The sequence below is a fragment of the Mytilus edulis genome, chromosome 4, assembly GCF_963676685.1.
Source record: "Mytilus edulis chromosome 4, xbMytEdul2.2, whole genome shotgun sequence".
Classification (NCBI taxonomy): domain Eukaryota; kingdom Metazoa; phylum Mollusca; class Bivalvia; order Mytilida; family Mytilidae; genus Mytilus; species Mytilus edulis.
The window spans coordinates 48,291,460-48,318,693 of NC_092347.1; the positions used below are offsets into that span (position 1 = coordinate 48,291,460).

Consider the following 27,234-nt stretch of genomic DNA (forward strand, 5'->3'; position numbering starts at 1 on the left):
CTTCGTTTTCTTGTATACATTGGAAACAAGTACAGGTTTAAAAGGTTGCCATGAATATTAAGTATAGCTCCATCTCTTTTATTTAAATATTTATGAGAAAAGGGGATATCGGGTTAGTGACTGTATATGACATAGAAAATATACAGTCAATGCATTGAGACTGATCAAATAGAACGAGTGCAGTATCAATGGACAATTATCTTTTCTTTATTTGACTAGTATACTATTTGTTCAAATAAATAATAAAATTTCAGATTCTATTCGTCCTAGATTAACAACTGTATCAGTTCCCTTGCAAAATAAGAAATCGTTGCTTACTTGCAGACTTTAATTTGTCAAAACTGTTATTTGATAAGCTTTAATTTTGCCCTTATATGTTTGAACTTACAACTGGCAAATTCACAAATGAAGACGGATATGTTCCAACTGTCCCATACTATTTTTTTCGAATTTGACAGCCCTGAATGTGTACGTGCATGAATAACACGACGGATGACACATGTAGAACAGGATCTACAATATAATATAACCCTTGGTGTTTTTTTCTTTTTTTTTCGATAAATGCTTGAAACCATAATAATATCACATTTGTTTAAACTGTTGCGGTTTGGAATTAAAGTATGTAGGTACACATGAGCCATTAGCTCTGATATATGAATACACGATCAGGTGTATTGTTCCCACAATGTACAGACTAGTGGTTATTTTTAAACTGCTGTCAAAATCTGTTAACTCTATTGCTTAGAAGTTTAAAATTCGCTTTTGACATTTTTTCAGTTGATGTTTTGTATTAAAACCAGAAACTTAATGTGCTGCATCATATATTGCTTTAGGTGAGAATCATTTCACTAACATTTTAATTGTTTTATGCTTCAACTTTATCTAATCAAAAATCTGTCAGTTCAGAACACTAATATGAATCCTTCCTGTCACAAAAGCGGTTGAACCAAGTGTATTTGACATGTTCATTATTTTGTATTCTAGGTTGACAACTATTTAGGATGCATAATTTACAGTTTTCTGCACAGTATAGTTAAGGGCCACTTTTGCATCATTCCATTATCTAGACATATTGATTTCATTGTTTTGGGCTTTCAATCTAATTGAAATTACACTACCGAAAAAAGTTAATACTACGAAATTTCATATATATAAAGCACCCTTTTATTTCTAAAACACAGGACAATAATATATCTATAATAATTGTAGAGGAGTTTCTGTTTTGAACATTCCTTGGTGTTTGGTGTATTTTATTCAATTTTTTTTTATTGTCCATATTTATGGGTTGCACTTCTGTAAATATAGAAAATGCAATTTCCCATAGAAACCCCATTTTTACAATGCAGTTTTGTAAAAAATGATATCATAGAATGAAAAGGTCATATGCACTACTATTTCAAAGCTGAATACAGAGGGCTGTGTAGCATACTTTTAATATTTATAATCCCCGAATTTCTAAGATATAACACTTATACTAAAATTATGTACTACCACTCTCTTCACGTTAGGCCTTCCTTAGAATTCAACTTCTAGGATATGGATCCTTGTAGTTATGAGAAGGCAATTATTTTGCTTCTTCCATCTCAGAACACGATGTTCCACCTCTAAATCTTGTTTTAGTTAGTTAATACAGTTTTCTACAATAATTATAAATGACTTTCCGCTATGAATTTCCGTTGGTGTTTGGTATTTTTGGTATTTTACTTTTTATTGTTCTCACTTTTTCTAAGATATAGATGCCTGTATTTCTGGGAGTGGCGATTCTTTTGCAACTTCCATCGTGATGTCCCGCGGATATATCAGGCTATAATTAAGGTTACACAGTTTTCTGATTGGATGATAGACTATTGATGGGGTCTCTCCTTGGTCATGCTTCATTTATGTTGAAGCATCAACAGTTTCTGTCCATGTTATAATAAATTTGCGTTCAAAACACTAAAAAAGTAATATCCATTTCCGAATAACAAGCGAGGTTAATCTCTATAAACATCTTTTTGTTTATGATCACACTCCTCTGTTGTTAATGAAATCCATGTATATGGATGTTCATCTATACTTAAACCTTAAATCCAATCTCCTTTAAAGCAGTAAATTACCATGAATCTTTGTGGGAAACCTATTAAATTAAGTACAATTTATCAATATGATTAAAAAGGCCATGATAAATATCAAACTCTCTTACAGCTTTTAACAGTCATTCCGACATTTGTTACAGGCAAGAAACAAAACATCTTAAATCCGATAATGTCAACGTTTTTTTTATCTATTGTATTTCAAGAAAGGCTGTACTTTTACTAAAAAATTAGCATTTTAAGCTGGTTAAACTAGATGTATGAACACATGCATTCATCTTCTATTGACGGTGTCTATGTAGCCGTATTTGGCACTACTTTTGGGAATTTTGGGTCCTCAATGCTCTTCAACTTTGTACTTGTTTGGCTTTACAGTTATTTTGATTTGAGCGTCACTGATGAGTCTTATGTAGACGAAACGCGCTTCTGGCGTATTGAATTATAATCCAGATACCTTTGATAACTATCTATGACTATGCTGATAGATGCATAGTATATACGTACACCTGAACAAGCAAAGTAACAAAATAAACCAATGAAAAATGATATGACTATTACACTCACTCACACACATGCATACAACCTACGTGTATAAACTTTGTATTATTCAACATTGACGAGCATAGAAGATAATTATTAACATGTAAATTCCTTCAAATTTAATGCACACAAAAAAACTAACATTTTTTAAACACTCACATGTTCTAACAATAATACTGAAAAAACCCTCAGTAATTGTCCATTGCGAAGTTTCAATAATATCATTCATGGAAATTTCCATTTTTGATATTGGTGAAACTGATGTGGTTCTCCACTTTTTGTCATGTCCTGTATATGCATATTATGTATTTTACTTCATACTGTTTTGATTATATTAAAATGAAAAAAAAATTAAAAGGTTCAAATCGATTTTTAAAAACATTATCATTTAAATAATCCTTTTTGGTTAATGCATTTACTGTGATTTATTTAATATCATTTCAGATTTCTTGTAGAATGAAAGAATCGTTTTTAGATTATGGAAAAAACACTTTGATAATGATTCAGCAAACGAAGTAATTGATAACAGAAATCCGTCAGACCGATATCTAATATACAGCCTAAATGAATTATTCCCGAGTTGTATTTCTACAAGATCAAGTGAAAGTTGACATAGAGTGAATTAACCGGCTAAGAATGACGCAGATCTATTCTGACATCGTTACGCTTGACCCGATTGCCTTACAATGAGTTTGATGGGAGAAATGGTTGGTATCTCTGAAGCTACAGCTAACTTATCTATAGACTCACCTCAGAATCCATTCTCTGCTAATATTCCACCTGGTTATTCTTTACCACATACAATCTTGATTGCTATACTTGTTAGCATATTTATGATAATAATCTTTTTTGGAAACTTGCTTGTTGTTGTAGCCATTGCAACAGATAGACAACTGAAGACTATTCAGAACTGGTTTATAGCATCATTAGCAGTTGCTGATTTATCACTTGGCTTGGTAATCATGCCGTTTTCTCTGGCAAATGAACTCATGCGGTATTGGTATTTTGGACCTATTTGGTGTGATCTGTGGAAGGCTATTGATGTGTTGTTATGTACTGCTTCCATTCTAAGTATATGCCTAATAAGCTTAGATAGGTACTGGTCTATTACACGCGCCCTTCAATATTCCAGACAAAGAACACCAAAGAGAGCAGCGTTAATGATATCCGCCGTTTGGGTCTTGTCGGCAATAGTATGTGTACCGCCATTGATAGGTTGGAAAAATCCACTTCCAGTCTCTGAATATCCGCTGTGCTTACTCAGTTCTGAAATAGGATATGTTATATCATCAAGTATGGGTTCGTTTTATATTCCAGCAGTGATTATGGTCTTTGTTTACTTTAAAATTTACCAAGCTGCAAAGCAAAGAGCTCGAAGAGGGCGTAGGAATAAAACTGCAAGAAAGGAAGAGCAGAATGCAAAACGAATTGATAAGTCAAAATCAAAAGGCACGCCTTCAAAAGAAAATACTCTAAATTGCGAAGAATCTGAAAGAAGATCTGTTCCTTCAGAAGACGAGAGCACGTGGCCTGTATATCGCAAACAGTTGCAGCTTACAAACAACACATCAAGTGTAAGTGTTGGGGTTGCTGAAGAAAGAACCTCATTACTTAATAAAACTAAAAGCACACAGAAACGATCTGATCTTTTAATTGTTCCCGTTACTGGAATTCCTCAACAAACAGACATTTGTGGTCACGAGGTAGTAATGGAACAGAAACAACTTTTACAAACCCCTACGTCTGTAAAAATAGTGAAGGTAATAACCAATAATACTAAAACTATTGCTAGTACAGAAGATAGTTTTATCTCATCATCAAGTGCCTATGATGAAGATGAGTCGCAGGAAAAAAGAAAAGACAGCACAATAGAGACACATAATACTCCAGTTGTCAAAAACTCCATCAGCGAAATTCCAGATTTATATAGCATTGAAAAGCAAAAGCGGAAATTGGCTAAAGCTCGAGAAAGACGAGCTACAATTGTTCTCGGGTTAGTTATGGCTGCATTCATATTATGTTGGTTTCCCTTTTTCACTATATATATTGTGACATCCCTGTGTGATTTTTGTATACCGGAAATTATATTTACTATAGCTTTTTGGGCAGGATATTGTAACTCTGCGTTGAATCCAATTATCTATACTATATTTAACCAAGACTTTAGGAAAGCTTTTCGTAAAATAATTTTCAGAAAAGCTCTGTTTAAAAGGTAAAATTACAAATAAGTTGTATTGTGAATCAGTTCGGAAATATCAATCTTGTTTTCGGAAATATAAATTATGGTAAGCAAATGTCGATATGTTATGTACATTTCTTGACTGATCAATTACAATCAAACTTTGTTCCGCCTGTTTCATTACAATGTCAGTTCCTAATGGTTTTATTGGAAACCGTGAACTGCTATTAATTTGTATGCACTGTTGAATTGAATGTGTCTTACTTTGATAAAACCATGTCACTGTGATGTTTATTAAACCATACTTCTGATTTTTGATTTGGATCTAATTGGTATCTTGATTTCAAGGTACACAGACGTAATGAATAAGAAAAATACATACGCCTAAGCGTCCGAAGCGCTTTTATAGATTAACCTATATCAAGAACGTTCAATTTAAATATTTAAAAGCCAAGGATGCATAAGTACAGAAATCTGTGATGAGGTGAATGAACTAAGGGGATCCAAAATTAAAAGATTAATGTCATGTAAAGATGTGATTAACACGTCAAGTCAATACATTTATTCAAACAACTAAAAAGTAAAATCACAAAAATACTGACCTCCGAGGTAAATTTAATCGGAAAGTCCCTTATCATATGGCAAAATCAAATGATAAAACACATAAAAAACGAATGGACAACAACTGTCATATTCCTGACTTGGTACAGGCATTTTGAAAAGTAGAAAATGGTGGATTGAACCTGGTTTATAGCGCTAAACCTCTCACTTGTAAGACAGTCGCTTTTATCAGTATTGCATGAATAAGTGAATTCACCAATCAGTGATGTGATCGCTAAAAACTTGAAGAAAAAATACTTTTGCTTTATGGTGTAGAATATAATGAACGCCCATGTTGACTTGAATGTAAAAATATGACCACTTAGATTCTGTATATCGGTAGAAAGACTTATGCATTGTTGGGATGTCTGCTTTACTTTATTTATGTACAGTTACGTCAGAAATGTGGGACTTCAAATTAGATTACTTCTCTAATTCCGGACAATGCCGATTTTCAACTAAAAGAATCTTTGGAAAGAGATTTCCGGTCTTACACGTTTTGTCGCAATTGAAAGTTTATAATGTACAACTCTACTGAAAACCCTAATTCGAGTAGTCTGTGTCGACCCTCTTCTTCTTTAAGTTTCTAGCGATCCTTCAATTATAGAAGATTATTCACCCTCTGTGTCAGAACTCTCAAAATTGTATTTATAAATATAAACTAAATGTTTGACGCTTGATGTAAAAAAAAGAGTATTTTTTTTTAGAATTTAATATTTATTGGTTAAGCGATCGTCGAAGGGAACAGTCGCACATACTTTGACTTCTTTCTTGTCATGTTAAGACTGTTTGCGATAACATCTGATAAAAAAGTTGATTTTTATTGAATGAACTCAACATTTTGAGGGAGAACATTATAGATTAATAAAGAAAATTCTCTCCTGCTAGTCGAATATTAACAGATTATATCAAAAAGGTGTCAATCACAAGCTGAAGAAAGATTTTCAGTCTAAACTGTTATTAAATATGGGAAAACTAACGACTTTGTATAGCATCATTGAATCTGTTTCAACTAACAAAATGCATTTTTTGTTTTAATTTCTTTAACCGTATTATATATGAATACTCGATGAAGGTAGTTTAATTTTACGAGGAGACAAACTAGTGATAAAATCCTATCTAATATACAAAAGGAACTCTTCAATGATTGGCACGTTCTATGCAAGGGAACTATGTATGTTGCTTTTTTCTCTTCTTCTTTTGATATATAGAGGTTTTTTTTTATTTATTCTAAAGTAGACTAACTCTACATAATTCGTTCAGCAAATATATGAATTGGCATATGTGGGTTTTTGTTTGTTAGGAAACATAAAGAAATTCAAACGCATGACTGCTTTCCACGCCATCGAATCAAACTTTTAGTCTTGAAATTGTACGAAAAAAATCAATTGAGTAATAATTCGAACGTAAATGCAGCTACTCTTGATATAGTGACAATGTTTTGTCAGTTGATGCGTTCTGTTTAGCGACAAATGGCCATAATATAGTGTAAAATATAAGACTTCATTTGCCAAAATAATGGGCTTTGATTAAGGTATTTTTTCTAGATCCGAGGAATTATGTATTTATCATTGAGTATCGTTGTACAAATATCAAGACGTATAAATGATAAACTATGAATCTCTTAACTTATTAGGTCCGAGACCACAATTGTCGTCCCCTGATTTTCGACAAATATAGTCCCTAGTGTTGACAGTAGGTTACTTGCCATTAATTTTTATACCCCTTCCAAATTTATTTCTCCATGTTTAATGCCTGAAATTGCAAGAAGGGGGGGGGGGGTGAAATTACACTGTAAAATAATTTGGGTCCCGAATTTTTAAGGAAAGGTCCAACTGAAAAAGGTGAAAAATTAGTACTACGGGAGCTGTCAAAAGATTTCAAGACGCCCTTAACATGAAATTGTCCATATTTTAAGTTAGAGCCGATGAAGTTTCCTATAATTTGTCCAAAAGTAGTACAACACACTGTAAAAATTTCATTGAGAAAGCGCAGGTTTTTTTTATTTTCATTTATGTTCTAAAAGAAATGCACTACGAAATAATTGAGGTCTCGGACCATATTGAACTATAAATTAAAAACAGCTATGGGTTACGGATAAGCAATCTCTTTTTTTATTTACTCACACAAACCAAACGTTTCCATCATTTACTGGAAATTTGGTTATATTAATGAACGTATGCAGAATAGTCCTGACTTGATACATGCCTTACATTGTGTAATCATAATAGCAAAGATCCAGTTAGTTCCTATGATTATGGTTCGGGTATTTATAACACTCTCTACAGGGCATTTAAAAAAAACTATACTAAGTTTTCGAATTTAAAATCTCACAGAGAAACAAAACTTCATGTTCCAAGAAATAAAGCACCAACTAAAATTGCCTGTTACTTAGATGAAAAAACGTATAACCCAATACTGTGAAAACACCAGAAATGGTAACATTTCAGTCCACCAGCTGTACAAAACATTCACTTCAGTGTGAAAGACAGAATCATTACAGAAACAAAATGTCTGGCTAAAAACATAAGTTATACAATAATGAACTTATTTTGTGTGATCCCGTTATACTTATTTGTACCAATTTTACCCTTCCGGAGCACATGAGATCACCCCTAGTTTTTTGGTGGGGTTCGTGTTGTTTATTCTTTAGTTTTCTATGTTGTGTCGTGTGTGCTGTTGTTTGTTTGTCTTTTTCATTTTTAGCCATGGCGTTGTCAGTTTGTTTTAGATTTATGAGTTTGACTGTCCCTTTGGTATCTTTCGTCCCTCTTTTAAGGGCTACTAATACATTAAACATATTGGTTTAAATTAATTTTACAGAAGACTATTATCTTTGCGGTGAATTATTTTGTATGCGCTTTTATGGCAATGTTAAATATAACACTTAAATGAAAACAATACATGACAGGACTATAGTACAAATAAATAGAAGACCATTCAGGACAGAAATACATTAATAAACAATACAATAGCACATGTCGACATGCTAATAGTTATCAAAGGTACTAACTTTTAATTTAATACGCCTGACGCGCGTTTCGACTACTAAAGACTCATAAGTGACGCTCAGATCAAAATAATAAGAAAGCAAATTAATTTAAAATTGCAGAGCATTAATGATTCAAAATTCCAAAAAGTTGTGCCAAGTACGGATAGAAGTCCTTAATCAAATGACTAAAATCGAGAGCTCAAACACATCAAACGAAGGAATCGGAAGTCATTTTTTTGTCAACACATCAATGACCGTTCTGTATTTCTAGATCTACTATAGTGGAGTAGCATCTAGAAATAGCAATCATCAAGAAAGAATGTTATTCTTTAAGATTTTGTTTCTGGGAGCTGCAAGTATCAAACCAAGAGCATTGCCACTTTTCATAGCTCCTTGTAGTAGTAAATATACTCATCATAAATACCAGAATTGACATTTTGTATTTGAGCAAGACTCGCGTTTGGACTACAACAGACTCATCAGGGACGCTATAATCAAAAACATTAAAAGAATACAAATATAATACGAAATTGCAAAGCGTTGAGAATTATAGTATTTGCATTCCAGAATTTAGGTTTCTCTTTTGTGTACCCTTCCTAAGTCAATGTATCTGAACAGTGTGATTGGACTAAAAATACAGTATCAACTGAACATACTTTCCCAAATTGAGGGATGAATCAGGTGTAGAAAAATATGAAATAGTGTTACGTACAGGTGAAAATGAATTTTTGGGAATTTTTTGAAATTTTGTATTCACTGCATGATAAAAAGGTTTTTAAAAATAGCAAAAAAAGTAAACGTCCATGATACACATTCAAATTCAGTTCTGAATAGTAAAATGAAAGTACGTCAGTAAACTGTGAATGTAGATTTTTTTGCAGTGTTAGAAAGTGGTGAAAATTCTAAAAAAAAAAGGCTATCATTATCCCTTATGGGCCAGGAAATACTATCGTGCCACCTGTACTAGTATCTAAAAATGTATGGATACAATAATCTCTAACAAATTTATGTCTCATTTTGACTTGACCTTTATTATAATGACATCATAATTAATTGATATACGTCTTCTTCGTGTCACTAAGCAAGTTTGATTCTAGATAATATGGATGGCTCATAATATTTTATCCGTAAAACGGAATGGTTATGTATGGACTGCAGGAGGATTCACACGATAATATACAGCGATGTAACTCTACTAATGATGGCACAAAGTCATGACATCAAAGAGTATATGTTCACTAACGGGTGCACTGCACTGTCTACTAAAGACTTGTAAAGATCTGTTAAAAAGGTAACGTGTAGGCTAGTTAAACATTTCCTGAAATGTCGGTCTTATAGCATACTGTGGCCTTGAACTTAGACCTGGTGATCCACAACATCAGTATGGGTCTTGTTCATTCGGAATATGATTATCAAGCTTTATTTTGTGGAAGTTTAGCATGTGGTAAAAAAGATATACGGATAAACATAACTGTGTTCTAATTTCAGTCTCGATTGCTGCTGTGACACGTTGTCTTCGAAATCAATTGGGACCTTTCTCCATCCATTGATAATCATCAAATAAGTATGGTTAAGATATTGTTCATGGCTCGTGAAATATTGTCCGGAAACTGGATTGTTCACTGCTGGATGGTTTAAAGATATCCGGAGACCATACGAATCGATGCCCAAAATATTGCTTTCAACGTGATCTTTGACCTAAATCAATATCAAAGTTTTGTCATATTCCCGTATCCCGCTTACACTATGTACGAACTAAGCAATTCTCACTTTTTGTGATATCCCGTGTCCCACTAGACTTCATTGCCCGTTTTCACGGCACAATAATTTGACTTTCACGTGTCACGCTTAGACCCCAATGAAACCAACTTTATGATATTAAAAATTGCATACTACAAAAAATTATGTTGAGATTACTGATCACCTTTTTTAAACACGATATTCAATTAATTTTCACATGCGATATTAAATAATATCTAACAGATTAAAGTATATGTACTAGAGTGTTATCTTTTTTGGAGGTATACATATATATTTAAGTTAAATGGAGTGGATTCAAATTTTTACTGTTTTATTTATTTCCGGTAAGTTTATAAAAGGCCTTATTTAATAGACAAATCATGTACATCGTGTGTGCGCTTTTCTTTAAAAAAATGAAAGTGTGCGAATGACAATGAAAATGTATTCACTCTTTATAAAAAAAGAAGATGTGGTATGATTGCCTGTGAGACATATCTTCACAAGAGACCAATTGACATAGAAATTTACAGCTATATAGCCGTCACCGTACGTATGTATATTTGTATGTATATGGAATATTCTAACATGACGTCCTTCAAACGCTTTGAGTACACACCCGTGGTAAAATATGAATATATTGCCAGTGCTGTTCCGATTGTACTCCCACGTCATATGCTTTTTTATGAATGAGATACCCGACGTCATAGAACAATGACGTTAGAATGTAAGCATTTTACGGGAAAATACACGCTTGTGAATCCGAAAATCATCACAAGGAAACATACACAAATGATGCTAAAATGTGGCAAAAGCCCTTTATTGTACATCATATAAGACATATAAATAAGTTATCATTCAAATTCATCCAAAACTGTCTAAATACATTATTTTAAATAGTTTAAGCATGTCACTAATGCAGTTTGCTCCGTTCTTTTACGCTAGTTTATTAGTGCGTTTATTTATGGGAACGGCAAATATTTGCCTACACCTAGAGCGCTTCGATCCAAAAGAATTGCCGTATGTGTCCTATCAGAATCGAAATAATTCATGGGGGCTTGAATATATCTAGATTTTACCACGGGTTGTCCCTTTATGCCGATATTTTACCCCTCGCTATCGCTCAGGGGTAAAATATTTGTCATAAAGGGCCAACCCGTGGTAAAATCACGATATATTCAAGCCCCCATGAATTATTTCTTAATTAATTGAACTGTTGCGGTTCGTCGCTTTGAAAGATGCACTTGAGACTATCCATTTGATCCGATAACACCCCATATAGCAATACAACTATACTTTTATTGCCACTCATAACTCTTAACAGACCAATTAACAGACCGGGTTTTATAGATCCATAGAGTATCCAATGTCATTCGCCTTTATACTGGAATCTTCAATAGACTGTTTGGCATGGAACCACATGCGTCTTTTTTTGTTAGAGGGTAAAACAATTTTCTTTTCAATTTTTTTTCAATTTCTTTTATATTTTAACTTATATGCCATATTTTATGTACGATCTTATAATAACCTAGTTGAGACATACTGTATGTCTACTCCCAGCTACAGTTGTTGTTAGATTTTATTGATAAGCAAGCTTAAGAATACTTGAAATGATTTCATTCAAAAAATATTAATTAAACAATCTTGACATTTAAGAAAAATAAAAAAATAAAGAGAGAAAAAAGGGGGGGTCATGCCCAAACAGCATGTGCAATTAATTTGTCTTTATGTAATCATACATTTTTCTAATCATTCGTTCGGAAATGCAGATCATGTTGCAGGAGATTTTTATTTTTGCCCTTTTATTGCATACTATGCGGAATGATTTTGCTTGCTGATGGAGATGGTACGGGCTTGTTTTGCTTACTATACTAGTATACGGTTACGGTATGCCGCGTTGTCAAGTTTAATTGTTGAAAGCGTACAATGATCTGTTGTAGTTTACATCATTGCCCTTTGGTCTTTGGTTGATTCGTTGGTTCAACTGCTGTCTCACTGACAAATTCAATCGTATCACATCTCTAAGATTCCATAAACAGTAACACAATCGTTTTTTTGTCAAAATTTTATTAGATTAATTAAAATTAAGAAGTTATATGTACAATTCAAACATTCATTTGGCTTATAATTGGTTTTTTTTCCTATTCAAGCTACAAATATGTTTTCTTCAAATTGAATCTCGTGAATACATTCAGCAATAATTTTCTCGATCATAGGCACTATGTTTCTTTTCTGTGTTTTCGTCCTTGTCGTTTTCCTGTGCTACAACACCTGGATTATCTCCCTGTCCTCTAAAATCGTCCGAACAATCGGTTACTTCAGTTGTTGGAAAAGCTTTCAGTACTGATGTCACACCTTTTGTTGATGTTGTTGTTGCATCTTCTGATGTCAGGAAATAAAACCCCCATGTCTTCCTTTTAAAAAATGCATTTTGTCTGACCCACCCAAAACCAACATTTCCTTCCATTAAAGACAACTTTAATTTGACTTGGTAACCTGTTGTAATAAAATAAAACATAAGATACATACTACAAACTAAAATGTATTCATTTGGCAAGCATAAAGTAATTTGAGTTGTTTAATTGGCAATCATGCCACATCTCCTTATTTTTTTTACCACATCTTCTTCGAAATATATATAACACATCTTCTTATTTATTTACTAAATCTTCTTAATCTTACACGATTTATAATTTGGCAATCTTTAATTCTAAATGAAGGAAAAAGATGATTGATTTTACTTTAAATGTAGGTTTTCCAAACTCTTGGTTCTGCATTTTGAACTAAAAAAAAGATTGTAGTTTTTCATGGCGTATTCTTCTGTATGAAAAATCAAGATACTAGTCTAGGTAATTTGTGTGATCAAAACAATTCATTCTCAGTTTTAAAAAAACAACGTTTATCTTGAAAATTGATTTATTCTCTTGTGGACAGTTGTCTCATTGGCAATCATACCACATCTTCTTTTTTATATTAAAAATTCGATTTTGTTTGGGATATAATTCAAAATCGGTCGGTTGAAGCATTCCATCCTGATAGTAAATACTTAACAAACCTGACTTGATGTTGATAATTCCTCTGCTTTTTTCATCACTTGTGACTGGATTTGTTCGAATTCCGCCATTTATGGGGAAGAAACAGCCTTCTAAAATAATTATTATTATGAAATATTGAATAAATGAAACTAAATTGTAGTTAAAATGTTTACTCTCTTTGAACAGCTTGAATATCTGTGCACTTTAAATCTAGCTGTATTCATCTGTTAATAACAACCAACGCATACAACTATGTAAATTTTCATATGCAGTTACTCCGAAACGACTGTTCGAAATATTTGGAGGACGAATTTTCTTTATTAACAGTTACTTACAAATTAACAGATACATAAAATATAAATAAAACCAAAACCAAAAATATTGTTATTATACAAGAAAGAAGATTTACCTTTACCAATCTCCGTTTTTTCAAACAAAGATTTTTTCTCAGTCTTTAATTTTCTGAAATAGTTTCCCTTCTTCATTCCCAGTACTTCAAAATCACACTCCTTGTAGTATATCTCGGCCAACTTTTCGTCGGATCCAGTGGCTTGGATAAAATCCTACAATACAAATCTTGCATATTATCCTTCATTAAAACTGAAAACTGAGGGAAAAAAAACATAAGTTTAGAATTTATTTTACAGTTAAAGTTTCGTAAGAATTAAAGTGTTTCTGTACAACACGTTATATTGATCACAAATAGTTATTGCTTACAATTACCAAAACAAATCTCAAATTCAAACACTGTGCTTCATATAAGAAATTTTATTTGAATTCTCATACAACTAATCTCCGATAAATATTTTACATTGGCGGATCCAGAGAAGTTTATGTAAAAGGAGGGGCTCCAGTATTGCTTCAGTGTTTTCCTATTTAATCAACCAAATTTTCCCCACAAATGAGGAGGTGGGGGACCCCGGCCTCCCTGGATCCGCCTATTTAAAAAAAAAATACGGACGTTATTGAATTTACTTTGTATCTGTGTGAATGATAATGTTTATGTAAAAATAAGTACTTCGGGGTCGTACTTGAAGTATACAAACCTCAGGTACTGGTGTGTTGTAGGTGGCTGATGTTATATCATATAACTTCTCAACGATGTCATCAATGTTAACTGCTGTTAGTTGTTGATCAACTAAGTTAAATCTAAAAAAAAAATCCTCGCATAAGATCAAATTCATCTACAGTTCCACGCATGAAACTGGAAGTCTTACTGATTCTACTGTACTCTTTAAATTCATGTCAAGCAACATTGTAGAGTGACCTAATAGTTTACGGTTTATAGAAAGCATGGTGTTGAGACATTTGTCCATTAAGCAATACATTCAAAAACTATTAAATAACATATTTAAGCATACTACTATTAGATATAGATCAATATAAGATGTGACCTACCACTGTCACATACTATTCTAGAGGAAATAATTACAATAACAATGAACGTTCATACCCGTCTTGTTCCTTTGCCATGTATACAGCCTGTATCATGTCACTGTAGGCATGGATTAAGCTTTCTTTCATGACAGATGACAACTTTTCTCGGATGCCATCCACTTTCTATAAGAAAATAATAAGTTTGAAAATATGTGATTTGCAATCAAAAAATTGATAAATATAACCTAAGAAACCTGGTAGTAACTAACGAACTCAAAAGGAATTACAACAAGCATTTGTTTAGAGTCTTTCCTTTGGCCAAAAATGTGTGTTGTTTGCTGCAGCTCCATTCATTATTAACATTTGTTTTCAATGGCATCTATCGCCCTCCCCGTCCCTCTTCGATAATACTGGTACCGACAGTGGAATAACAGAGAAGAATTTATCCTAAAATTCCTTCACTAAGTCAATACGAGTCAATGTTTTCAAAAGGTTTACTACAGATTTTGCTTTCGCCTTTGAACTTGGATTAGTTACTAGTGACTAAAATTTTATTTGCTCATCTTTTACAATAGTTGGTCAACATTTCTACAAATGCAGGAACAACAAGTTTTAAATGGGAACACCAAATTCGTTGCCTGGTTTGACAACGTGACTAAATAGGATTTCCATCAACGTCATTAAAACTAAAGAAAAATAACATATATATATATAATCTGTGAACAGAAAATTGATGGACATAGTTTAATACAGCAAATTAAACATATTTTACCTGCAAAATAACTGTTCTCATTTTCTTCTCCTCCTCCCTTTTTTCTTGGAAGCAAACCAGTATAGTTCTGTAACTTTTTGCTGCCTCACTCTGCTTTAATGCTAGATTATCATATTTGCGTTGACGTTTACTAGAAACAGCTTGTCCTTCATCTGTGTTTTTCTTTAAGAAAGTGTCCAATCTATTGTTCCTGTGTTTCAGGAGTTTTTCCCAGGACCAACAATCCTTGAAAGAATAAAAATCAAACACTATAAATAAGTTTAGAAAATAAAGGGTTTTATCCAAATATTATTTACATGCATATTCAAGATAATTGAAATCCCAAATTAAATCCAAGCTCGTTTTGATGACGTCATCAAGAGGACTTTTTTCCACAGTATTTCTTTTTATGCTACATTAGAAAATTTCCGATATAGTTTTAGATTCCACAGATTCCTCAATACTGAGTATAAGTATAAAGGGAAGTAAGTTACATGATGGCAACTTGATTAAACATTATAAATGTAATTCATTTAATGTTTTATAAATGTCCGAATCTATAATCGTCCAGTCTTGTGTTTTCTTTTTCTTTATTTTATTAACACTAGAACACACCCGCGAAATCGCGGGCATATACAGCTTGTGAACTGCTGTAGGGTGAATTTTTTGTAAAAGATATTATGTATGGAGAATTTCATAAAAGGTATCAAAAGCCCCCTCCCTTTTTCCAAAGTCCTATATTTGTTTCCTTTCTGTTAAATTCAATTATTTTCGTGTTTCGTGCCTCAGACCACAATTATTCTTCTCCTTTGCTACAATGCATCTTTTGGTAAAAGTTAAATTAAATTAAAAATTTGCACCGCTTCAAACATGAAATAAATGTAACTGCTTATATATAGACCATTATTAGTCTAATAAAATATGCTTCTAGGACAATCCATAAGTGCTTTTTCTTTTGAGAACCTTATTAACATGCCAATGGTATGATATAAATCTTGTATAAATGGCTAAGATCGACTAAGGCCAATTTGAGGGTGGTCGAAGGGATCCTGATCCCGAAATCCCGGGCTTAAAAACATGAAATCCCGAGATGCAGAATTTAAAGAAATTCATATCCCGAAATCGAAAAATATAATCCCGGATCCCGTAAGAAACAATCCCCAAATCCCGGGATTAAAATCACACGACCCCGACGTCCCGAAAAAGGTCCTGCATCCCTCTAATCTCTTCCTTAGTTTCATTTGTGCCAAATCACTACTTTCACTTCCAACAATAAATTTTTATGACCCATTTATGGGCATTATGTTTTCTAGTCTGTGCGTCCGTTCGTTCGTCCGTTCGTTCGTCCGTCTATCCTGCTTCAGGTTAAAGTTTTTGGTCGAGGAGGTTTTTGATAAAGTTGAAGTCCAATCAACTCGAAACTTAGTAAATATAGTGCCGATGTGGCATCCGTGTACTATGGACACATTCTTGTTTCCACATGTTTTACTTATTTTGAAAGATATTCAACTGGTATGACCCCTTGAATAGTAATATATTTCAAAGAAAACTGTAGATAGAATACAGAAAGTCTCTATATATTAAAGTATTAAAATCGTAGTTTACATGTAGATAAACGCGAAAAATAATTGTCCTCTCTAAGGAGGTATAATAGTTGTGGTTCTGGCGATCTAAACACCATAATATGCAGAACGCTCCTATTGGCTTATTTGTTTTTTTTTCATTTTTGTTATCTATCATATAGAACACAGAGGCATGCTGATTAATTTATCGTGGAAGGAAGAGAAGCGACACACAAATTGAGGTCTTCTCGTTTAATAGTATAGATGTATAGTTCTTATAACTTACTTTCTGTAAATCCCTGAGTCCCTCCAGACATATGATATGACTCATTATCTTACGACTCACTTCCTTCTCCATTGTTATAATATCTTGGCATATACTAGTATCAAATCTGAAATCAGAATGACATGAGGGTTAAAATAATTTAGTGATTTCAATAATAATTTGCGATCTGTATCTAAAGACTTTCTCTTGAATACATATGTTGTCAAAGCAAAGTTCTTTCAACATTTAAGCTAGCTTATATATAACATTTAATAATATACAATCAAACACGTTAACGATATATCATTTGTGATTGTATATTCATCTTATACAAGTACTCACGTCACGTCAAAGTCTGATTTCTTTTCTTTCATGACAGCAATTTCTGGTGTCTGACAGTGCAGAAGAAAGGCGGTGTTACAAAGTGGTACCAAAAAGTCCTGCATTTCAACCATACCTGTCAAATAATAATACATAATATACATAAACAAGCTATCAATAATCCAGTCCAAACAATATAAAAAATAATTTTATATAGACTGCAGATCTGTCTACATATCCAATTATAGCAATGTTCTGTTTCTTTTTCTTTTTCTCTTTCTTTTTCTTTATTTTTATACAATTAACTGAAAAAATGTGGACACATATCAGTGTGGATAGTATATGTTTATACAATCAAAGATTAGAAATCATCTCCAAATCATATATGAGCATACAAATCAATACTATAATTTAAGAGATTCTAAACATAAGACGGACCATTTCTTTAGTACTACAAGCGGTTTTTAGTCATTAAGACTCAAAAAGGTGGGTTCGGGAGTTTCTCGCTGCATTGAAGACCTATTTGATGACCTTCTGCTGTTGTCTGTTCTGTGATCAGGTTGTTGTTTCTTTGACACATTCCCCATTTCCATTCTCAATGTTATCAACACTCTACTTTTTTTGGTCACATTTCGAATTCATTATATTTGAATTATTTCAAAGATATATGCTCAAAGGTGAAAAATATTAACTTATTAGTTTCGAAACAATATTTGTTACAATACAATGATAAACAAGAATACCGAAATTGTCATCTTCCTGGGAATATGCCATTCTCTTCGCTACATATATTGGTGCTGACATTCCATTTACTGTAAATGCTTCCATTGCATATTCCTTCAAAAGCCTACAGTACCATTTATACTGGTCAATTCTAAACGAAAACATTTATAATAATCAAAAATTGGTAATAAATAAAATAAAATTATACGGAAGACTAACCGGTGTTTTTATCATAAGCTGTATAACTATCAATGATATTTTTTTTTTCATTTTCGGGTAAAACATTATTATCTTGTCTGAAGCCTAGGATTGATTTTACTTCAAAAACCATGCCAAACTACGTTAATTTTTATCGCCTTTAGTCTTTGTAGAATAGTGTATTAAAATGCAAACTTATAAAGATAATATCCACAAATTAAAAGTAACTAAATACATACCTAATAAACTGCTTCAAGATTAAGTCAAGTCTTGAAATTGAAATACTCTCCATCTTTTAGTTGATTTCAATTTTTTTTTAAGTTCCACTATAAGCGTTCTCTTTTCTTCTAAAGCGACAACTCTACTGAACGTCGCCAAGGTACCTCAGCTGGATAACGTCACAATGTTGCGACCGCAACGTCGTTGACATTCGGTGTTGTTCGTCGTCTCTTGGACTTTTCCGATTTCTTCCATTAATTTCCCACTGCGTATGCTCTGAATAATTGGTCCCTGCATGAGCACTCGTGTTCTCGGTTCATTTTGATCCCATTAGACGAATATGTAATTATATCTGACACATATGGATGATTGAAGCGCAAAATTAACTTATTTAGCAATTGTTTAATTGATAGCTATGATTTATCAGTTTAATCTACAGTTTTGCGTGGGTTTTTTTTTCAATTTTTGGTTTGAATTAAACTTGAAGCAAATCCATTCAAACATTCATGGATATACTATCCTATGCACAGACACTTGTCTCAGAAAAAGATTTCCTAAATACCTTTATATAACATATAGGAACACAAATTCTGAAACAAGTGCATGTGATCCTATGTCATATGTGAAGGAAACAGTCAATACTTAATATTTATATAATCAGTAATAACAGGTCATATAGTGATATACATATTTCATTATAATCATAAAAAATTAACACCCATACGATTTCATTAAAAATTTAGAAAATGAAATAAGTTTATTACTGTCATAAAATATAGTGTTATTGTATAAATCAGATATCGAAATTTTCTAGGGTATAGTTTCCGCGTTTCATTTCATGGTATTTTTACAATTTAATTCTTGACCAAGAATCATGATTTATCTTCTGAATACACTCACAGTATTGCGAAGAACTTTTATTTGTTTTCTGTACATTTCAGGTAAAACTTGTCTAGATGGCTGGAAATTGTTTAACAGCTCTTGTTACTATATGAACCAAAAATTCTTAAACGTTTTGCAAGATACGGCTTATATATTCCTGAGGTTGAAAAGCCTTAGTATTTCAAAAATTCATAGCTTTATAGACAGTTACTTAATAATTATGACCAAATTACTGATAATTCGTGTCAACACAGAAGTGTTGATTACTGGGCTGGTGATACCCTCGGGGAATAAAAACTCTTGCAGCATTGGAATCGACTCAGCAGTTGTAAAAGAGGGACGAAGGATACCACAGGGACAGTCAAACTCATAGATTGAAACTGACAACGCCATGGCTAAAATAAAAAAAGACAAACACACAAATAATAGTACAGAAAACACAACATTAAAAACTCATGACTAAGCAACACGAACCCCACCAAAAACTGGGGGTGATCTCAGGTGCTTCGATAGGGTAAGCAGATCCTACTCCACATGTGGCACCCGTCGTTTGTTTATGTGATTACAAATCCGGTAAATAAACTCTTGGTTTATTAACTTCCTTATAAGCAGCAATCCTCTATCAAGGAAATCATGATAGGAAATACAAATTAACTCATCATAAATACCAGAATTGAAATTTTGTATTTGCGCCAGACGATCGATTCTTAAAAAGTTTAAAAAGGCCAAATAGAAAGAGTTTAACCAAAGTGTGTTCTGTCTTATTGTTCCTTGATTAATTAGTTGGCATCCGGTTGATAACTGAAAGGCAGGTATTTAATTACGTATTTTGTTTCAAGGAAAAATGGGCTTGACAGGTTTTGGGGAAGTTTTTGCGCTCTTACAACTGTCTCTCGTATACAAAGTCAGACTATTTGGATCATAAATGCTTTTCGACTGATTTTTATAGTTTGTTCTTATGTTGTATTGTTATACCACTATCCCAGGTTAGGGGAGGGTTGGGATCCCGTTAACATGTTTAACCTCGCCACATTATTTATGCATGTGCCGTCCCAAGTGAGGAGCCTGTAATTCAGTGGTTGTCGTTTGTTTATGTGTTACATATTTGTTTTTCGTTCATTTTTTTTTTAAATAAATAAGGCCGTTAGTTTTCTCGTTTGAATTGTTTTACATTGTCTTATCGGGGCCTATTATAGCTGACGATGCGGTATGGGCTTTGCTCATTGTTGAAGGCCGTACGGTGACTTAATTATAGTTGTTAATGTCTGTCATTTTGGTCTTTTGTGGATAGTTGTCTCATTGGCAATCATACCACATCTTCTTTTTTATATTGTGTTGTTCTTTTATTGTCTTTGTTTGTTTTTTCGGAGGGTGGGATCTGTTGTACTGTTCATTTTTTATATTTGTTTCAGTTTTATATTATTTTATTTGAATTTTAATTTTGTTAGAGATACATAAAGTGTCAGTATCTTATCCCAGCCTCGTTAACGTTAGTATATAGCATATCAATGGTAAGGTTAGTACTTGTTATATCCATTTTACAGACTGAGGATGACCTTGAGGTCACTCCGATGTATTGTTATCGCTTAAATTTCCGTCATGCATAAATTAGTCAAATTAGTTTTGGGTTTTCAATACCAGTGAAAAAAGTGCATTTTCATACCTGCGATTTCTGTTCTCCGGTTGTACGATGTTTCAACAAAATATGGAATCATTTCAGTTGTTGATTTAGTGGTGAAAATTTGACTGAATTATATCTTAATAAATACGATTTTATATGTTTAATTGGTGTTTCAGAAAGAGGTCAGGTGCTCTTGTTCATTCATAAAATTATAGTTCATTCATAAATGTATCGTAAAATAAAAATCACTACACAGGTTATACGTGTAGTGTAAATGACCACCTGTAATCTAAAAATAGCGGTCTCACTAATAACGACAAGAAGAATTAATTAAGTGACATGAAAACTTCTCGTATTGCATGAGCCGATGAGGATGACACATATCAAATGAACAATTATGTAAGGGACTTAGTTTTAAGAAATGATGTCAAAGTAACACTATGAAAATATTTTTAGTAAGCTGAAATATATATTTATTTTTTACATGTTTATGTCTTGTAAGTTATTTTATTTCTGTCCCATTTTTCAACATTAGCGTCTCGAAAGGTGAAATGTTTTAACTGAATGGTTAATTTAAATTAATTATGAAAATTGTTAAAATTAAATAAATAAAAGTAATTATTGCCCAGTTACAAACACTACCAGGGGATAATCCATAATTACCCCCAACTTTAGCCTGGTAAACTTGTTGTCTCCTTGTGAAATGTAAAACATATTAAAAATGATTTCCTGCTTAAGTCTTTTATTGATATAAAGTCAAAACCTTCTTGCTTTTCACTAGACAACCATGTCCTGTCAGGTTTAATTCTTATATATGTAGATGAAAAATAAAAGTCCCCAAAACATTAACATGGCAGCAATTGTTTTTACAGCCTTTAAGGCTTTGATTTTTTTACAGAAGAGTGTCCACCATGCACTTGCACTGCACTATAATAATAGTAGAATAGAATTATCATATACAAGTAGATGAAAATTATATAAACATGCAATCGTAATATTAATAATATATATAACAACAAACCAGTGTATTCTCTACGACTATTATTATATAAGTATAATAGTCCAAGGTATACTGATTTCTTGCACTACAATATAATAGTTATTACGGTGAGGTTGAATTTCCTGTCATTTATTCATCGTCCAAGCACGAACTTCTATCAGAAAAAAATATCTCTGTAAATTAACCCAAGTTTCAGGTATAGAGATGTGATCTGTTTCTGTGACATGCGCTTTTGACCATCCACAAGAACCTGCGGTCATCCGATGTTCAGTACTTCAGTACTTTGATTTATGATTCCTGTACATATTTCCTTCTTTATCGCGATAAAGTGTGACTTCCGAGAAAAAGAATCATTTTCATACACGGGAGCGCATTTTATAAATTACCGAATGAAGATATCATCAAAAAATAGTTTTCAGATGATAAAATGATCATATCATACCATATGAAATTATTGTACGATTTTCATATGTATTTTCCTTTTTTTTTTTTTTTTTTTTAATTTACCGTCTTGTTAAAGTATTATCATACTTCTTATATATATATATCACCAGTGGTAGATTTTCACAAAAAATAGTGGAACAATCAATACTTATAAGAAGTTTAATTTATAAAATTTTGAAAGAACATACAATTCAACTTTTACAATTTAACTTTTACAAGCCTATTTATAATACTCGCCACATATCTTTCTTTCAGGTCACCACGCGTGATGCGTAAATGTGAAAAGCAGTTTGCGATCGTTCGAAATTTCAAATTAACCTCTGGAAAAGATTTTTTCGGACCTTAATACATTCACTTATAACCAATCAAAAAAATTGTCGACATCCAATTTATTTCTTTACAATATAAAAAATTAAGCATTCTATATATGATATTAGTAATTAACTTTCACAAATTCAGCACAAAATATTATTCTAATAGATGCAAATAAGGATAATTCATCATTTGTGGCACTTTTAAGCCTTTTATTAAAAAAAAAACCATTATGTTCTACGGCAATTTCCGTATTTATTGAATTTAAAGAATGGAATTGCTATGATGAATTTTATCGGATTACTCTACGACTATCATAAAAAGTGTTTATCACATAACATGGAGAATCTATTAAACATTGCTTTTAACAATCAAACTTAACTTATGTTTTGCAAGACATTACCAACCTATAACAATGCGTCAATCTTAAGAGTCAAGCCTTTTTCAGTTTGTTCTTTATATGTTGTGCGGTTACACCACCTTTCCAGGTAAGGGGTGGGTTGGGAGCTCGCCAACATGTTTATACTCGCTTATTTCTGTTTATGTTTGTCCCAAGTCCATAAATTGTCATTCAGTTGTTCCAGTTTGTTGTTGTACATCATGTTTGTGTTTTGTGTATTGCTTATTATACATCAATGTTTCATTCGTGAAGCATGCTACTGTCTTTAAAATTGTTTTCAATAGCATGCCACGCGTTGATTCAAAAACGCTTTGAATATTCTTTAATCAGTATATGTATTGCTTTAAGTGTACTTATATCTGTGTCGTCTTAATACTGGTAAAAAATCTTAACTAGGGGTGCAAATGCCTGTCCTTGTTCATGGACCTCGTCACTGACACTTGTTTTCTTTTCTAACATCTTAATGTTTTGTCCCTTAGAAGAACTTTGTGCTCATGAAGATCTATGATAACATCAATAATTCATAGGCATACGTTTCTTTTGTTTATTTTCATATGTAGTGTTATCTAATAACAATATCTGCATTTTCTAACGTGAGAATATAAGTATTCACAACTATATCAGAACTCCACCACATTTTGTTTCTATTTTTTTTTACAATGAAAGATGAGTTCTCAGAATAAAGATTTGTTTTTTGCTATTTTCTCCCTTCATTCTGACGTCTTTACGATAAGTCCTTGTACACGACCTCCAACACTTGAGGTGAGTATGCTATAACTAGTCCACCAAGGCGCTTCCAAAAATATATATTAACCTTGTTTATAATAAAGACTTCTTTGTTTTCAACTAGATTTCAAATATAGGACAGGACTTAAATTATATTCGTAGATAAGTGATCATTGAGTATCAATGAAAATATTTGTATTTGTAACAATGGAATACATTATAGAAAATCCCAGAAATTGGCCTAGTGGGAAAGATTTTTTTTAATAAATTCTTTCTAATTGTAAGTCTCTCTTCGTCATTGTCTCTCTGACCAACGTAATGATGGATTTCAGATATACTTTTATAGCTGACTATGCGGTATGGGATTTGCTCATTGTTGAAGGCCGTACGGTGACATATAGTTGTTCATTTGTGTGTCATGTTGCAATGGTCTCTTATGGAGAGTTGTCTCATTTGCAATCATACCACATCTTCTTTTTTTATATTCATTGAAGGACTGGATCACAATGGTATGGTTTTTCACTTGTATTTTTTTCTATTAAAATTCAGTAGTACATAATCAGGGACCACTGGATCCTAGTAAATTCATTTGCATAATTCATAAGTCAACCTTTTTTTTCCTGAGAATGTAAGTTTCTCAGATGCTACACGTAAAGTTATATTTTGAGTAGAAAATAGTTATATTAAGTTAAAAGCCTCCATCTGACAAGGTTCATTTGAACCTAAGCTAATTGAACTGCTTTTTGATCAACGATGAGTTGTTTGGTTACAACACATTTCAAGTTATTGTTCAAATGTATTCAATGAAAGAGAAACATATCTGGCCGAAAGGTTCATCTGACCTTGATCTCATTTATACACATCCTTAAAATGGTAAGTATACCTCACGTAGTAAGACCCTGATCTCATTTACACATCCTTAAAATGGTAAGTATACCTCACGTAGTAAGACCCTGATCTCATTTACACACATCCTTAAAATGGTAAGTATACCTCACGTAGTAAGACCCTGATCTCATTTACACACATCCTTAAAATGGTAAGTATACCTCACGTAGTAAGACCCTGATCTCATTTACACACATCCTTAAAATGGTAAGTATACCTCACGTAGTAAGACCCTGATCTCATTTACACACATCCTTAAAATGGTAAGTATACCTCACGTAGTAAGACCCTGATCTCATTTACACACACCCTTTAATGGTAAGTAAACCTCACGTAGTAAGACCTTGATCTCATTTACACACATCCTTAAAATGGTAAGTATACCTCACGTAGTAAGACCCTGATCTCATTTACACACATCCTTAAAATGGTAAGTAAACCTCACGTAGTAAGACCTTGATCTCATTTACACACATCCTTAAAATGGTAAGTATACCTCACGTAGTAAGACCCTGATCTCATTTACACACATCCTTAAAATGGTAAGTATACCTCACGTAGTAAGACCCTGATCTCATTTACACACATCCTTAAAATGGTAAGTAAACCTCACGTAGTAAGACCCTGATCTCATTTACACACATCCTTAAAATGGTAAGTATACCTCACGTAGTAAGACCCTGATCTCATTTACACACATCCTTAAAATGGTAAGTATACCTCACGTAGTAAGACCCTGATCTCATTTACACACATCCTTAAAATGGTAAGTATACCTCACGTAGTAAGACCCTGATCTCATTTACACACATCCTTAAAATGGTAAGTAAACCTCACGTAGTAAGACCTTGATCTCATTTACACACATCCTTAAAATGGTAAGTATACCTCACGTAGTAAGACCCTGATCTCATTTACATATCCTTAAAATGGTAAGTATACCTCACGTAGTAAGACCCTGATCTCATTTACACACATCCTTAAAATGGTAAGTATACCTCACGTAGTAAGACCCTGATCTCATTTACACACATCCTTAAAATGGTAAGTATACCTCACGTAGTAAGACCCTGATCTCATTTACACACATCCTTAAAATGGTAAGTATACCTCACGTAGGAAGACCCTGATCTCATTTACACACATCCTTAAAATGGTAAGTAAACCTCACGTAGTAAGACCCTGATCTCATTTACACACATCCTTAAAATGGTAAGTATACCTCACGTAGTAAGACCCTGATCTCATTTACACACATCCTTAAAATGGTAAGTATACCTCACGTAGTAAGACCCTGATCTCATTTACACACATCCTTAAAATGGTCAGTATACCTCACGTAGTAAGACCCTGATCTCATTTACACACATCCTTAAAATGGTAAGTATACCTCACGTAGTAAGACCTTGATCTCATTTACACACATCCTTAAAATGATAAGTATACCTCACGTAGTAAGACCCTGATCTCATTTACACACATCCTTAAAATGGTAAGTATACCTCACGTAGTAAGACCCTGATCTCATTTACACACATCCTTAAAATGGTAAGTATACCTCACGTAGTAAGACCCTGATCTCATTTACATACATCCTTAAAATGGTAAGTATACCTCACGTAGTAAGACCCTGATCTCAAAGACTTTCAACACGAAATTCAATATTAATCAGTAAAGCAAACGTGTGCATTCTTTTCATTCTTCTATAATTACATTAGATGTATGTTTCATTATAATACGGTATTCTGATTGGCTAACTAGCAATCTCGTGATATTCCTTAATCAATTGCATTACACAATGCAACTTTTCGTTCATGATGACACGAGGTCCCACAATAAAGTGCACAGGTAAATGAAATAAAAACTTGATAAAAAGGCGTGTTTTTCATGATCCAAAAAAAAAATATGTAAAAATGTAATTATAAGTATTGAATGCTTCTTTTTGTAACTTTATAGGTTCATACAAAATGTGCTTCGGTCAACGCTTTTACACCCCAATAAATTTACAAAAAAGAGCATTCAATTCTTAAGTGTACTTTTAAAATTTAGGACATTCCTGACAAAATCATCTCAATTTTTTTGTATACTATTAGCTTGATATTGTACTTATAAATGACATTGTGTAGCTCTCCTCCTGCGAATGACATATGCTGTCTACTGGTAGTTCAATGATCCAAAATTTCAAAAGAATGAAATGTCAAGTGTTAGTGGCAAAACTGAACTGTCAAAGCCATAAAGAAAAACCAATGTAGATTGTCACTAAATAAAACCATCAATGTCGAAAACTCAAATTAATCGAATTTCATCTCAAGAGCAGACACAGTGATGAAAACAATAGTTACTCTATGAACATAGCCAACTAATAGTCCGTACTTTTGAATGCGATTGTG

General features: G+C 32.8%; 2 protein-coding genes across 3 annotated transcripts in view; one reads left to right on the forward strand and one right to left on the reverse strand.

The window, feature by feature from the left end:
- The window catches only part of LOC139519853 (alpha-2A adrenergic receptor-like), a 45,798-nt gene extending 40,696 nt beyond the window's left edge, over positions 1-5,102 (forward strand). The window contains exon 2 of the mRNA XM_071312130.1: positions 3,057-5,102. Within this exon, the coding sequence (XP_071168231.1) occupies positions 3,299-4,828 (1,530 nt within the window). The 5' untranslated portion in view covers positions 3,057-3,298 and the 3' untranslated portion in view covers positions 4,829-5,102. The remainder of the gene's footprint in view (positions 1-3,056) is intronic.
- Positions 5,103-12,170: 7,068 nt separating this feature from the next.
- LOC139519876 (uncharacterized) lies at positions 12,171-19,833 on the reverse strand. Of its 2 annotated transcripts, none has more exons than XM_071312172.1 (10): positions 18,592-19,833; positions 18,175-18,305; positions 17,453-17,567; positions 17,132-17,237; positions 15,305-15,529; positions 14,609-14,715; positions 14,202-14,304; positions 13,565-13,718; positions 13,176-13,265; positions 12,171-12,616 (listed from the first exon to the last, which is right to left on the reverse strand). In XM_071312172.1, exons 1-10 carry the CDS (start codon positions 18,642-18,644, stop codon positions 12,312-12,314), a joined length of 1,389 nt encoding a protein of 462 aa, XP_071168273.1. In that variant the 5' UTR covers positions 18,645-19,833; the 3' UTR covers positions 12,171-12,311. The 2 variants fall into 2 exon arrangements, with proteins under 2 accessions (XP_071168273.1, XP_071168272.1); XM_071312171.1 differs by having other exon boundaries at positions 14,588-14,715.
- Between the last annotated feature and the right edge of the window lie 7,401 nt (positions 19,834-27,234).

What these genes read in the sequence shown, in the direction of transcription:
- LOC139519876 (XM_071312171.1), bottom strand. Translation starts at nt 18,644, where the DNA reads ATGGAGAGTATTTCAATTTCAAGACTTGACTTAATCTTGAAGCAGTTT. An exon ending in CCAGGAAGATGACAATTTCG is followed by an intron (nt 17,568 to 18,174) that starts GTATTCTTGTTT and finishes ATTATTTGACAG; the next exon opens with GTATGGTTGAAATGCAGGAC. An exon ending in AAATCAGACTTTGACGTGAC is followed by an intron (nt 17,238 to 17,452) that starts GTGAGTACTTGT and finishes TTCTGATTTCAG; the next exon opens with ATTTGATACTAGTATATGCC.